At 47.7% G+C, this 14637-nt stretch overlaps 1 protein-coding gene across 1 annotated transcript; it reads left to right on the top strand.

Annotated features, from left to right (window-relative positions):
- Nucleotides 1-6936: 6936 nt before the first annotated feature.
- Nucleotides 6937-10705, top strand: FOXA2 (forkhead box A2). Its single transcript, XM_032220044.1, has 2 exons — nt 6937-7023; nt 8771-10705. Exons 1-2 carry the CDS (start codon nt 6937-6939, stop codon nt 10031-10033), a joined length of 1350 nt encoding a protein of 449 aa, XP_032075935.1. The 3' UTR covers nt 10034-10705.
- Nucleotides 10706-14637: the final 3932 nt, after the last annotated feature.

Raw genomic sequence — 14637 nt, 5'->3', positions numbered from 1 at the left:
GGGGATGCTGAAAGACAGCACTTCCTCAACAAGGAAAGGAGGCTTGGCTGGAAATTTCCTGGGACATTGTTTAGCTTCTTACACTTGCCAGGGATCCCTTGTCTTGACTAAGAAGAAAGCACATTAAATTCGCATGTGTTTAAGGAGAAGCATAGGGAACAAGCTCTGAATGTTAATGAATTTGATCTTCACTCTGGAGAGAGCTCACCCAGACCTGTTCTGCCTTAAAATGCTGTGGCATTTTCTTGAAAGTGATAGGCATGCATGCTGTAAGGAACGCAGTGGGCTGCTTTTCTGCAAAGAGCCTGCAGGACATCTTATCTATCTATTCATTAATTTATTAAATAAATCGAAATACTCTTGAAGTCTTGCTGGAAAATAATTTAACAATTCAATAAAATAATTTAAAAACTAGTAGCAGTTAGGAAGATGCCCAGCAACCCTCCCTGGGAAGTGGAAGAGGAGTAAAAGTCATTTTCCTTCTGATTTGGCAAACTCTCTTAGCCGCCCGGAGTCCTTCAGGATTGGGCAGCATACAAATCTATTAAAATTACAAAAATTACAAATCTTAGCTTTTCTTAATCTCCTGCCCTTCAGATGTGTTGGGCACTGTAATTCTGTATCACTGTACCTATAATGCACCGTAACCACTGTAATGGTGATGTCCCTTATCGCATGCCACCATTAAAAGCCTCTGTGCACCCAAGGTTAGAGGAGGCGTCCAATGGAAAAAAAATATTTGTCAACTTCCTTTCCAAAGGGAGCAGCAGGTGGTTTGGGAACAGTGGTGGGATTCAAATAATTTACCAACCGGTTCTCTGTCCTAATGGCCAGGTGGGTAGGCAGGGCTTAGTGGTCATGTGACAGTATGGGCATGGCCAACTCAACATTACTCAGGTCGATGGGCACTTCGCCTTAGCTGTTAAATGTAATAAGGGTTAACTTATTACAGCCGAGATGGTGCAGTAGTTAGGGTGCAGTACTGCAGGCCACTTCAGCTGACTGTTATCTGCAGTTCAGCGGTTCTAATCTCACTGGCTCAAGGTTGACTCAGCCTTCCATCCTTCCGAGGTGGGTGAAATGAGGACCCAGACTGTGGGGGCGATATGCTGACTCTGTAAACCGCTTAGAGAGGGCTGAAAGCCCTATGAAGCGGTATATAAGTCTAACTGCTATTGCTATTGCTAACTGGAGAGGCAGTTTCTGTAAGCAGGGCAATAAAAATTAAGCTAGAAACAACACTAGAATGTTTACTTCCTGCCTTCCTTACAGGATTAGCCCTGTAAAGCGGAAAAAATCCAAAAGAAGATTTCTTCCAACAACCAATTCTCTGAACCTCTTAGAAAGTTAAGAACCGGTTCTTCCGAATAGATGCGAACGGGCTGAATCCCACCACTGTTTGGGAATACAAGAATTGTTGACCCCTATTGGCTCAGGGCAGGGATCCCCAAACTCATTTGCTTGTTGACCCCTTGGCAAAGTTTCAGATTGCTCATCAACCTCCAAACAGGGAAATAATTCAATAAAAATGACTTTAACAAATAGTATTACAAATAATAACACCGCCAAGCGACACCTGCCTTCCCAGGCAAATGTGAAATCCAGTCTAACATCTGGCTGAATGTGCAATGAACCATAATAACATTGATGCTCTGGGTGGACCCATCCATCTTAGGGGGTTGACCACTTTGGGAGACCTTGGTTTAGGACTTTCATGGTCAAAGCCAGACCATGAACTATGAAAAGAAACAAATTGGAGGACGAATAAACAGTACACGGATCTGGAGAAATCAGCAGAGGGCTGAGGAAAGGAGACATTTAAGACAAATGGGGGGGGGGTGCACAACCTGTGGCCTAGCTTTCTCCAAGGCTGGGCATCTTATATATGTGTGAACTTCATCTCTTCAGATCCCCCTTGTTGAGAATACTAGGAAATGAGATCCATGCTCCACATTGGGGGAGCAAGATTGGAAGCATTAAGATATACAGTAGTATTAAATCTAACTTGTTAGGACAGTGTTTCTCAACCTTGGGGACTTGAAGTCCTGTGGACTTCAACTCCCAGAATCCCCCAGCCAGCATAGCTTCAAGTCCCCAAGGTTGAGAAACACTGTGTTAGGAGGACCACAAGTTTCTTCTGTACTCAGTTGTGTGCAACAATGCAGTCTAAGAGAGAAGGACTAAGACTTTTGGACTAAGGTGCTTATTAAGGTTAACAACCCACAAGCAGGCTAAAGTGTAGCCTGTGTGGAGGATGTTCTGTTTTGGGGGGGACTTAGTGGGGGGGGGGCTGGGCCTTTGTCCTAAAATCCTGCCCTCGGTTGCCCCTCTACTCTTGTGCATTAGGGAGAGCCCTGAGCAAATCCTTTTTAGAAAAAGTGGGGTTTTTTAAGGTTCTCAGTTTTTTCAGATGGGCCTGACAGCAGCCTCGGCCCTTCCAGGACTGTAAGCAATAATAGTTAGACTTATATACCGCTTCATAGGTCTCTAAGCGGTTTACAGAGTCAGCATATCTCCCCCACAGTCTGGGTCCTCATTTCACCCACCTCGGAAGGATGGAAGGCTGAGTTAACCTTGAGCCGGTGAGATTAGAACCGCTGAACTGCAGATAACAGTCAGCTGAAGTGGCCTGCAGTACTGCACCCTAACCACTGCGCCACCTCGGCTCTTCTACTTGGTGACTGTGTGGCTGGTATTTAATGCATAGCCTTCCGTGGAGGCTGAACAATGGCGGAAACAAGTGACCTCCATCTCCTAAGAAAGACTCCCCCCCCCCCCCCGCAGATGCAGATGCAGAAGCCGCCTCGTCTCTTCCCCGGATACCTCTTCTGGCTTTGGGCCTCACCAAGCCCAGTGGTGGCTCTCCTCTCCTGAGGCAAGCGGAGAGCGCCTCCTGGAGAGCGCCTCTCGTGATTGTCAATTTGCCCACAACAGTTTCTCCGCCAGGGCACCTCGGGCTGCCCCGTTTGGAAGGGCCTGTAGAGGGACAGTTGACCTGGTGTTGGCCTGATTGGCTAGATTCACAAAAGACGGGAGACTCGGATGAAAGGGATTGGCTACTTCGTGGTTCGGAATCAAATTTTCCTACCTAAAATCATAATATCTTCTATTAGAGGTCAGATAATTTTGCGTTAAGCGAATGCAACCTTTGCGTTTGATTCATTCGGCTGAGAGTGATGGATTGGGAAGACATTCCGAGATCTGTCCCCTCTTTCCCTTCCTCCTCTCATTCTTGTGAGGAGGAAGAGCCGAGGTGGCGCAGTGGTTAAATGCAGCACTGCAGGCTACTTCAGCTGACTGCAGTTCAGCAGTTCGGCTGTTCAAATCCCACTAGGCTCAAGGTTGACTCAGCCTTCCGAGGTGGGTAAAATGAGGACCCGGATTGTTGTTGGGGGCGATTTGCTGACTCTGTAAACCGTTTAGAGAGAGCTGAAAGCCCTATGAAGCGGTATATGTCTAACTATTGCTATTGCTATTGTAAAAAGCATTTCGGATCTCAGTGCATGCAAGAGTGCTTGAATTTCTTCTTCTGGGCCTCCTCTGGTCTCCACTGCCATTGACTCAGTTGGGCCTCAAGTTGAGAACTCAACACCCCAAAGTCCCCTATACCAGATGGCTTTAAACTTCCCAGGCTGGGAGGGGGGAGAAAGTAATTGTTAGATTCTGAGTTGTATGTCTTATCTTCCAATAGATTGGAAAATATGACAAGCCAGCTCTGTGTTCTTTGTTGAGTCTTCCTAATGAGAAGAGGGTTTTTCCCCTTGCTCAACTCTACTGCCAAGCCTCAAGAGGTGCTGCGAGGACAACTGAGATCAGTGTCACTCAGTACATATCACTGGCCATTCCCCCCCCCCCACTATGAAGTGTAGGACCTTATGTATAGGGCTGACTTGAAATGCTTTCATTACTCTCTCTTTGAGCTGGCAGAAATCTGTTTTCCCCACTGCCAATTCTTTTCCTTCCTCTGTGGTCTTTCGCTACTCACCTGATTTTGTCAGAGACAGTGACTGCATCTTGAGGCTGTGGGTGGGTAGTGCTGAAATAAAGAAAGCCCTACTGTGTTGGTGGTTTGGTTTATGAGGATTAAGGCTGTCTTACTCATGTAGGAGTAGGAGATGAGGGCAACACCAGAGGGTCACATCAGGGAAAAAGAGTTGGCCTGATCATGTTCGGGCCACGGTTTGGTACAAGGAGTTGACTGAGCAGAATTCCCCATGCAACTCTCTTCATGTGGAAAAAGAGGACTCTTTTCAGACTTCAGAATATGGAGATATTGTCCTCTGCTCTTCTGTGCAAGGTAGCCCCCCCCCCCAATGTAAAAGGGCTTGCAATTTGACTGTGGACACAGTTTGTCCCTGAAACAGAAGACCATTCACTCTGCTACTGTAGAGACCAATTATTCTGCAGATGAGTGCAAGCGTACCTCTTCATTCAGCTGCAGACTCGAAACAGTTGATCTGGATGATTTCCCTCCTCCAGCTCTGGCTGCTGGCTAGTTACCTTCATTTTTAGAGCCAATGCTGAGGAAGAGGCTTCTACCTAGAACCAACTTGCCAGCCTTTTGCATTTTGCCTACTGCAATACTAAAGAGGTTTACTTTAGTTGTTGTGGAATATTGTTAGTTGCTGTAGCCGGTTCCTCACTGGATATTTATAGTGCCCTAGTGTTATCCAATCATCCAATGATATAGCAGCAATGGGAGAGAGTGGCTCAGGGATGCCAGGTGGTGACCTGTAGGAATTGCTGATGCGGAACTGGCCTCCGGATGATTTGGAGCACCTTATTTTGAGAGAGCTTGGGAATAACTAGAGTGAGAATGAGTGACAGCAGGTCTTTGCTTAAATACAAAAATCCCACAATGACAAGTAGTCCTGCTCACTCTTATATAAGGAGAAGTATATTTTTCCCAGGGGTACAACTGTCCAGGCACCCCGATGCAATGAAACCTTTCCAAAGAACAGCTTGGTTTTCAAATTGTCATTTTTAGCTTTCTAGATTTTAAACCAAAATATAATAATTAAAAGTACAGCAATCCCTTATTTTGCAATGAGTACACCGTTGGAAGACCTGAAAGACCAGGTCTTAGGGATGGAGCATCGTGGTGCTCAGAGTCAAAAATGACTTGATGGCACATCCATCAATCACGTATTTGCACGTGTGGACTTTCCGCATCAGTGGACAAAAAACGGGAAGAAATAGTCCATTAACAGAGACGGAAATGCATGCAGAGAGGTGGGATTCAGATGTACCTCTGCTCTCAGGGTTCTATGAAACTCGGAAGGGCCTGGTTTTTCCTTCTAAGATGGGGCCAAAACCACCAACTCAAGGTCCATAATTTTAATCCAGATATCTTCACCAATGAACCAGCTATAGCAGCGTCCCCTATATTGATGTCCTCGTGATGTGCTTAGATTCCACATACACACACATACCATGGCCATAAGTACTAATGGCTGGGAAGTCTGGAAGCACACCCAGAGTACACCTAATTTGGGAAAACTGTTCTGAAGCATTAGGTGCTCAAAAATCTATTCCAGTCGAAAGACAATTGTTTATTGCAGTTTATTCAACCGTTCTTATCATCTCCATTCATCTCTCCCATTTTTAAAAACTGATTTTAGGAATCTTTTCAGGGAAATTATTTGGAAAATGGCTAATAATCAGTGTGATTCATATTTGGTCCTTAGTCCTTAATTCTGGCTGAACTGGGTTTTTGAATTCTCCGGGATGAGCTTCCAAAGAGAGAGATTTACCTTTAAGGAGAGACTTTCTTTCTAGGAACAATTTAATAACAACCAAACCTTTCTCAGCCAGGTCCTCGGCTAATTGTGACTGATACTTGTCCAACCTGCTACTATGCATTTTGAAAATGTCTACTGCAATCTTAAGCAGAGGCTCTTCACTCCCCCACTAAATTCTGTTTCCTGAAGAAACGGCAACTGAAGACAAGGACTTTATTTGAGAAAAGAGAAAACGTCTCACCTTGTTCGAGGAGGCGGGTCCGATGATAGTAACAACAAGAAGTTATTAAATTTATTTGCCACCAGACTGCAGTTCTAATTCTAAAAATAATTAGGAAAGAAATCACTTTCTCAGTTGTATAGCACTAACATCGTTTCAGAGCTGCCTGCTATTAAAACAAACAAATAAACAAGCCAGGAGGCTCTCGCTGAAAGAGGAGCGCCGCTTTTAAAGCCCAAGAGAATCTTACTTTCGCAAGAGACTTGCCACAGTTTGTGAAGGCATGTTTAGGGGCGAAGAATTGAGAGGTCCCCTCCGGGACAGTCGGCTATCGAAAGCAAGCGTTCGGGAGCAGGGAAAACAACGGGGGGGGGGGACGAAGAATGGGGTGAGGAGAGAAAAGGAAGGCGCGTCCTTTTGGGTCTCGCCAAAAGATGCGCACTAGATGTCTTGGCGAGGAGAACCATAAGCAGGACCTGATTATTCAAAGCGCCTACCCAGGACCTGCGGGTTGGAGCTGCGCCCCGCAGCTGCCTGCCTGAGTACTCGGGCACCCACGTCACTGCACCACTTCGTTTCCTCCTCCCTCCCTCCGTCCCTCTCTCCCTCCTCCTTCTCCTCCACCTTGCCTTCGCCTCCGGGCGACTCTTCACTGTGAAACCCACCCAAGCAGCCGTTGTAGCAGCCGCCGCAGCAGCAGCAGCAATAGCAAGCAGGGAGACAAACCCCAAGCTGAGAGATTCCCCCTCCCCCTCTCCATCACACACAGAGAAGAGGGAGGGAGGGGAGGAGGAAGAGAAAGAGGGAAGGAGGGAGAGAGGGAGGGAGGGTTACAGAAGGGGGGTGTTTTCCTTTTCCTTCTTCTACTTTTTTTTTAAGGTTGCGCTCGCGCTCTCTCGCTCTCTCTCTCTCCCTCTGCCCTCTCCCTCTCCCTCTCCGCCGTCGCTTATTGTGGCTGTTAAATTTTAAACTGCTATGCACTCCGCTTCCAGTATGCTGGGAGTCGTGAAAATGGAAGGACACGAGCACACGGAGTGGAGCAACTACTACGGCGAGCCAGAGGTAAAAGGCAACTTCTCTGTGTTGGCGTGCGCGCGTCTCTCTCTCTCTCTCCCTCTCTCTCTCTCTCCCTCTCTCTCTGTTTGTGTCCGGGTCCCCCACCCAATCCCCAAGCCTCCTCCTTCTGCTAAAAACAGGACTCTCTCCCTCTCTCTCTCTCTCCCTCTCTCCTTTTATACAACACTCTGTTAGCCTTGAGATAATATTAACTTTGTGATCAAATATTGACTTGCGAAGCCTCCAAATCCTTTTGCCATGCCTAGCCGCGCTATCCTAACAAAGTTGTGTTTGGCAGAGAGAAGTTGGGTGGGGGGGGGAGGCGTGGGGGGGAACTATAAGGAAGCAAGGAGAACAGGAGGGGGGACATTTTTGGTTCTAAAACTTGCCCCGGGAAGGTTCAGAGTCGAAGGGAAAGGCAATGCAAAGGGAAGCAAAAATGTGTTGTTTTATTTGATGGTCGCCGGTAAAGGAAGCAAAGATTTACCTGCAACCCATAATATCTCAAAGTGCCTGGATGTCGCTGCTCCACATGGCCCAGGAAACTGCAGGTTCCTTTGAACTTCAATACATGTTTTTTTTTCTTCAGGCAATGCACTTTTCAGGTTTCCCCCAGAAGCTAGAGAAATGCCCCCCTCCATTCTTAAGGGCGGCGGTCTGGATTCAGCCCTTCGCTGATTTCCTTAGGATTTCATTGGATCTGTTGAGGTGCCCTAGCGCCGCCATTGAGTTGCAGTCCTCAGCTTGTTGAGAGCTAAAATTCCGAGGCGAATCAATGTGGATTACTCCCAAGAACAGGGATTACATTTTGAGTTAAGCTTGAACACTCTTAATTGGGGTCGAGACTTTTAATGGATCTAGTTGCCGGTGGGCTAGCAATGCTAACACGCACTGATTACTTGGGAAGTACCTTGCGATCCAAGGGAATCGCTTCTAACTGGAAAACGAACGCCTTGGACATCATTCAATTGATTGGTGTTTCTCGATATTGAGGGGGTGCACATACTTACCGGTAGTAGAGAGTAAATCCTGACTGAATCCAATGGCACCTACCTCTCTAGTAAACATTCATTGGATCGCGCTGCTTGTTCTGAAGAGGGAAGGTGCCGGAATTATGGTCGGACTTTGTTTCTAGATCAACATTTAAGGCTGAACATGGGGGGAGGGGAATGTTCCCATACTATCTTCTTCCTCCCTAGCGAGTAGCAGATTTAAGTTCCCATTGATCTTCGAGAAACTGGACAATTTACTTAAGCAAAATGCTTTCCCATACAGTAGGATATAAAAGCACCCGCAGAGGAGCTGTTAAAATCTGGGAAATGGTCTGTGATCTCCAGATCTGTGGGGTGAACAGCCAAATCTTGTTCTTAGAGAGATCCAGTGGAATTCCCAGTAAACGTAGCGCGCCTTTCTTCGCCCTGGACACGATCCGGGCAATCTGGCTCTTTTGAATACTGACTTTATTGGGGGGCGGTTTCCAATCGGCTGGGGATTCGGCACCAGCTTAATTCTCTCCTACCGAAATGCCAAATGCCTCAGGATTTGACCAAGGCAGCGCTACTTCAGTTCCAGAAATACTTCCAGTATTTCAAAGGGTTTTTGTGGAAGTCCAGGAAGGGCGCGCGGTGTAACGAGGGTGGGTCGCCAGGCAAGATGGGGCTCTCGGGGATGGGATGGGATTTGGGGGGGGGGGGTTGCGATCTGGACACAAGAGTAGCTAACCACAGGCTCTCTCCTTTTGTCGCCTTTACAGGGCTACTCCTCCATGAATGCCGGCTTGGGCATGAACAGCTACATGGCCATGCCCGCCATGGGCAGCGCCGGCAACTTATCAACTGTGGCGTCCGGCGGCTCCATGGGCATGTCTTACGCGGCTGGCCCAGCGGGCATGAACCTGTCTCCCGGCGCGGGGGCCATGGCCGGCATGGCGGCCCACCTGAGCCCCAGCTTGAGCCCGCTGGGTGCCCAAGCGGGCTCCATGGGGGCCGCGCTGGGCGCCTACTCTGCACTGAGCCCGGTGGGGGCCGGCGGCGGCGGCGGCGGCTACGGGCCAGCGGCGGGTCTGGGCCGCGCCCGCGACGCCAAGAGCTACCGCCGGAGCTACACGCACGCCAAGCCTCCCTACTCGTACATCTCCCTCATCACCATGGCCATCCAGCAGTCTCCCAACAAGATGCTGACGTTGAGCGAGATCTACCAGTGGATCATGGACCTCTTTCCCTTCTACCGACAGAACCAGCAGCGCTGGCAGAACTCCATCCGCCACTCGCTCTCCTTCAACGACTGCTTCCTCAAGGTGCCGCGCTCGCCAGACAAGCCGGGCAAGGGCTCTTTCTGGACCCTGCACCCCGATTCGGGCAACATGTTCGAGAACGGCTGCTACCTGCGCCGCCAGAAGCGCTTCAAGTGCGAGAAACCGCCCGGCGCAAAGCAGCAGCAGCAGCAACAGGGCGCCTCGCCGGCCTCGGGCTCCGGCAAAAAGGCGCTCCCGCAGGCGGAGCGCGAGGGGCCCAACGGAGCCTCGGAATCGCCACGCTCCAACGCCTCGCCTTGCCGAGAGCACAAGCGCTCGTTGGCCGAGCTCAAGGGCCAGCCGGAGCCCGCTCCGTCGCCGGCCCAGCAGCAGCACCTCCTGGTTCAGCATCACGCCCACCCGGGGCTCTCCCACGAGGCCCACCTCAAGGCCGAGCACCACTACGCCTTCAACCACCCCTTCTCCATCACAAACCTGATGTCCTCCAGCGAGCAACAGCAGCAGCAGCAGCAGCAACACGCCCACCACCCCCACCCCCATCCCCACCCCCAGCACTCCCACCACCCTCATCCTCCCCATCCCAAAATGGACCTGAAGGCTTACGAGCAAGTGATGCACTACGCCGGTTATGGCTCGCCGGTGCCCGGCAGCTTGGCCATGGGCTCCGTCACGAACAAAAGCGGCCTCGAGGCCTCGCCCTTGGCCGGAGACGCCTCCTATTATCAAGGGATGTACTCTAGGCCCATCATGAACTCGTCCTAAAGAACACCCCCTCCCTCTCTCCTTTCCGACCGCCAAAACCGAGACTTTGTGGGGCGGGAGAAAAGTTCTTAAGAGTTCGGGAAGTCTGAACATTGTGCCCAAAGCTGGACCCACAGAGAGAGACCCCCGTCCACGGAAGGTCCAAAGCTCCTCTAAATAACATTGGACAATTTCATCCCTCGATTCTTTGGATGAGCGCTCAAGTTCCTTTCCCAACTGTCTTTGGGGGAGGGAGGGGGGGGAGAGCGCAGAACTGGGAACCCGACTCGTGCCCTCTACCAATTGGAACGGGGCACCAAATATTTGGATACTTTTCCCGCTGTTGTATGATTTTAAGCGCCCGCGGAAGGGAGGGGAAACGTGGAAGGGCCCATTGAGTCCAACGGCGGTGAGGAGTGGAAGCTCTCCCTGCTGCGGATCCGGCTCGTGACCTTTCCTTAAGACACCCGTTTAACTTTCCTTTGAATCAGAAAGATTTTTTTTTAAGGCGTTAAAAAGCGACCCTAGGTATGTTTGTTATTTTGGGTTAGGAAGTTACAAATATATCTATTTTTGGATGTGGAAGTGACACAGAAGTATGTGTGTGCGTGTGTGAACTGATGTTAGATTTGAAAATTGAGGATCAGAGAGACTGTAGCATTATAAAATCGGGGGAAAAAGCGGGGTGGGGCAGAAAAGAAGAGAGGCTTTAGATTGTAATTTGACGCACAAAGGTTTGAATCAAATTAATTTATCGTTTCTGTACGTTTTATTTATGGCTTATAAATGTGTATTCTGGTAACGACCAGTCAAATTCCCACAAACCAATATTAAAATGATGTTGGATATTTCCTCCCCTGTCCTTCAACATTTCTTTAAGATCTATAGTTTTGCATCCATCACCCCTTCCTCATTTCTTTTGCTTTAAGTGAATAATACAATCTTTTAAATTGGGGCTGAAAAAGACTGTGGAATAATTTCAATTCAGTGGGTTAATTGTATTAAGTTTAAAAAAGAAGAAGAAAGAAATGCAAATGAAGGGCTCTTTTGCTGCTCTTTTTCTATACCCATGGTAATGACATATAGGAACACATATTTAAGCTTCCAGGCCCATTATGTTTCTATGTAATTTAGCATTGCACAGTTTTTACATGAACTACAACTAGGAATATTCAATTATTCTGCCTGCATGCATATCTTTTCAAGAGAGGCCCACTGAGTTTAACTGACCTCTTCTTCTATTTCTTGACTATTCACTTTGCAGGAAATAATATTTAACTCATTATAACTTACAGCCTTGAATGTTTTGATTTGCTTCTATATCATAAGGTGGGAATCCTATGAACATGTTGCAATTAGTGAAACCCAGCAGGTGCTATTAATGATGCAATCCTATCCATGTCTACAGAAGGGGAAAATGAATTCAATGAGGTTGAAACCTTACCTTTTCATTGCTGCATTAAATGGTTTGGCATAATTTCTTACTTAGTAATATCTTACTAATGACAGAATTGTAAATCCCTTGAATTTACCACTTCTTACAGTCACAGTATGTTCTCATGCAAAACATTTATACTAATTTCTGAATATCAGCCTCTTCATAGATGCATAAATAAGTTACAGTCCTGTTTTGTTTTACAGCAAGCTTCTTTGAACTTTTGTGTTCTTACATCAGAGAAAGAGGCTGTCTCCTTAAATTAAATGAAGGGTAATCCCAGGTAAATCTGAATATGACTGTACCCTTCAATAATTACAAGTTACAAAATCCAGCCATTAAAAAAAACACAATTCTTCCTTTAACTTTCATAGTAGGGTTAAAATCAATTCCGCTGCACCACTGGGCCTGTAATTAAAGTGTCTTTAGCTGGATGCTGATCAATATGCAGTGTATATTTCAAAGAGTTGGAAGCATCTTATTAACAGCACCCCAGCAATCTATCAACAGCTGTTTAGTAAAGGTCATGATTCCACTTTCAAACAAGTGGCTCCTAGTACACTTATAAAAATGTACAGTTCCTGCAGTTTCCCTCTTGTCTGGTAAAGAAATCAGAATAATGGAGAGATGGTCTTATGTAGTCTGTATAGAAGCTATGGAAGAAGGAAGGTTCGCTGTATCATCAACACCTCTCCTAAATCCAATCTGGTGGGCTCGTGGGAAGGCAAAATCTCCGTTTTCCCTTGCTAGTTTGTGTCTCTGTCCTTCTTCCCTTTTCTTAAAAAAAAGGGTGTGTAATGTTAGGGACTGAAAGCTGGAATTGCTGTTCTGCCTGTCCTCCAGCTCTTTGGCTAGTGGTGCTAGGACACCCTGTAGTTCTTTTTTTGCGATTCCAAAGTCCTTCCCGTCAGACAGAGACCTAACCAGCGTTGAGCCACAGGTCCATCAGGACCAGGGATAGGCTATATCTCGCCACAGCGATGGCTGATTGCGGCTGTAAGCACTAGAAAGGGAACGGTCAAAGAGAAGCCTCCTCCAGAGACACGGGTGCTGCGGGCCAGAAGAGCAGCTCCAGCTTTCTTGGGAGTTTCTCCGCTGATTGGGTTGGGGTGGAGTGTTGCACTGCCCGTTATTTCCCCCCCCTCCCACAAGTGCCCCTTTCCTTCAGTATTTCAGAGAGAGGCAGTTGCCATCTGTAGGTAGAACTGGAAAGAACCCCCCCCCCGGCGATTCTGCTGCCATGGTTTCCTTCCCTTGGCGAGACTCGGACAGAGTCCAGCCCATTCATGGAAACGTTTGTTAGCTACTTGCCGTTTTTGATTCTTCAAATCGGGATTTTCATCTGATAGAGCTGCGATCCGCAGCTATGCCGGGGTTTTATTTTTTGAAGGAGGTGCGCGGAGCGCTAGGAACGGGGACAGGGATGGTTTTGCTTTTCTTCCCTTTCCACCCCCCCCATCCACTCGCATTACTGAAAGAATAGCTCGTCTATGATATTACAATTGCAATCTGCGCACAATTTTTTTGACTGAGTATGTTGCGGAAGCCCGCCCCTTCTTCGGCCAACTTAACGTTTGGACGCTCCCCGGGATACAGAGGGGAGGTAGGCCGACCCAGGTCCAGGTCGGGTGAAGTGAGGTGGGGACACGCGTGCTTTTCAGTGCATCAGTGAGTTGGGAGCAAGGATGGAAGAAAATCTACATGTATATGAACTGAAATCCCATACTAAATGTTGTTTCCTGGCTCGCTTGTTATTTTGCGGTGTCAAACCCATTCTTCCAAGCGAGTCGGATCCCAGCCCCACGCAAAACAATAGAATCCCCTTCCCCATAACGGTTGTCTGGCTGGAATCCTGAGAATTTGAAACCGCCGGGATTTCAATAAGAGGGAGCTGCCCTGTAATCCAGGAGGCGGAGTAAAAATCAAAAGGGTTGAACCAGAAGTAGCTATAACTCGAAGTTCCTTAAAAACAAGCTCCTGGGAACAGCAAAATGGTCCTCCCGGTTAAATACGTGAGCTTCATTTCTGGCAAGCTCCCGGCGAGAATCCGAGGCTTTTTATTCAGTATGTTTACACGGAAATCAGCCCCATTAAATCTAGCATCGTTTGGCTGGATCGCGTAAGATTCCAACGTTTAGGCAAGCAGTCTTGATTGCTTCGAGACAATGCACGTGTCAACTGTAAATGCAAGCGTAAGTAACTATAGCAATTGGACTTATATACCGCTTCATAGGGCTTTCAGCCCTCTCTAAGCGGTTTACAGAGTCAGCATATTGCCCCTACAGTCTGGGTCCTCATTTCACCCACCTCGGAAGGATGGAAGGCTGAGTCAACCTTGAGCCGGTGAGATTAGAACCGCTGAACTGCAGATAACAGTCAGCTGAAGTGGCCTGCAGTACTGCACCCTAACCACTGCACCACCTCGGCTCCCAGTGAACTCCCTCGTTGTTTCTTAAGAGGGGAAATGGAAAATATTGCTCCGTTCCCAAGAGCCAATAACAGTAAGGGTTATACCTCTCAGAAGTATTCCTATGAATTAGAAAGAGATCCTACCCGGATCAGTGGAGCCAGCTGACCCATCTAAATGCCAATCAGTCAGGGAAGATTACTAGAGAAGAACACAAAGCTTTGCTGGTATAGCATTGTTCAAAACATGTTTTTGTAGCTTGGCTTGGGCATAGTTGCCATGCCGAGGTGAGGGAGAGGGGATTGAATGACGGGTGGCCTAAAACAGTGTGGGAGATTATCTGATGACCTCAAGATGCTTTGGATTACATTGCTCAATACCTCACCATTCACCATGCTGTCTGAAGTTGTTGGGAGTTACAGTCTAAAATAAAACATTCGGAGAGAGAATTGCTATAGTCACCCAATATATAAATGTGTGGGTGTTAATTTATGAAATGCATGTTCAAAGAAGAGAAGGAAACACTCCAACAAAAGCTAAAATGGTTCTGATGCCCTTCAAAGAGCAGTTTTTAGAGCAATGTTTCTCAACCTTGGCGACTTTAAGTCCTGAGGACTTCAATTCCCAGAATTCCCCAGCCAGCTGTGCTGGCTGGGGGATTCTGGGAGTTGAAGTCCACAGGACTTCAAGTCGCCAAGGTTGAGAAACGCTGTTTTAGAGTATTCATAGGTGGGTGAGAAGTGGATGGCAATCTTTTCCATCGGAGGAGACTTCAAGCTATTA

This window comes from Thamnophis elegans, chromosome 6, assembly GCF_009769535.1.
Source record: "Thamnophis elegans isolate rThaEle1 chromosome 6, rThaEle1.pri, whole genome shotgun sequence".
Classification (NCBI taxonomy): domain Eukaryota; kingdom Metazoa; phylum Chordata; class Lepidosauria; order Squamata; family Colubridae; genus Thamnophis; species Thamnophis elegans.
This window is presented reverse-complemented; position numbering and strand designations above follow the sequence as displayed.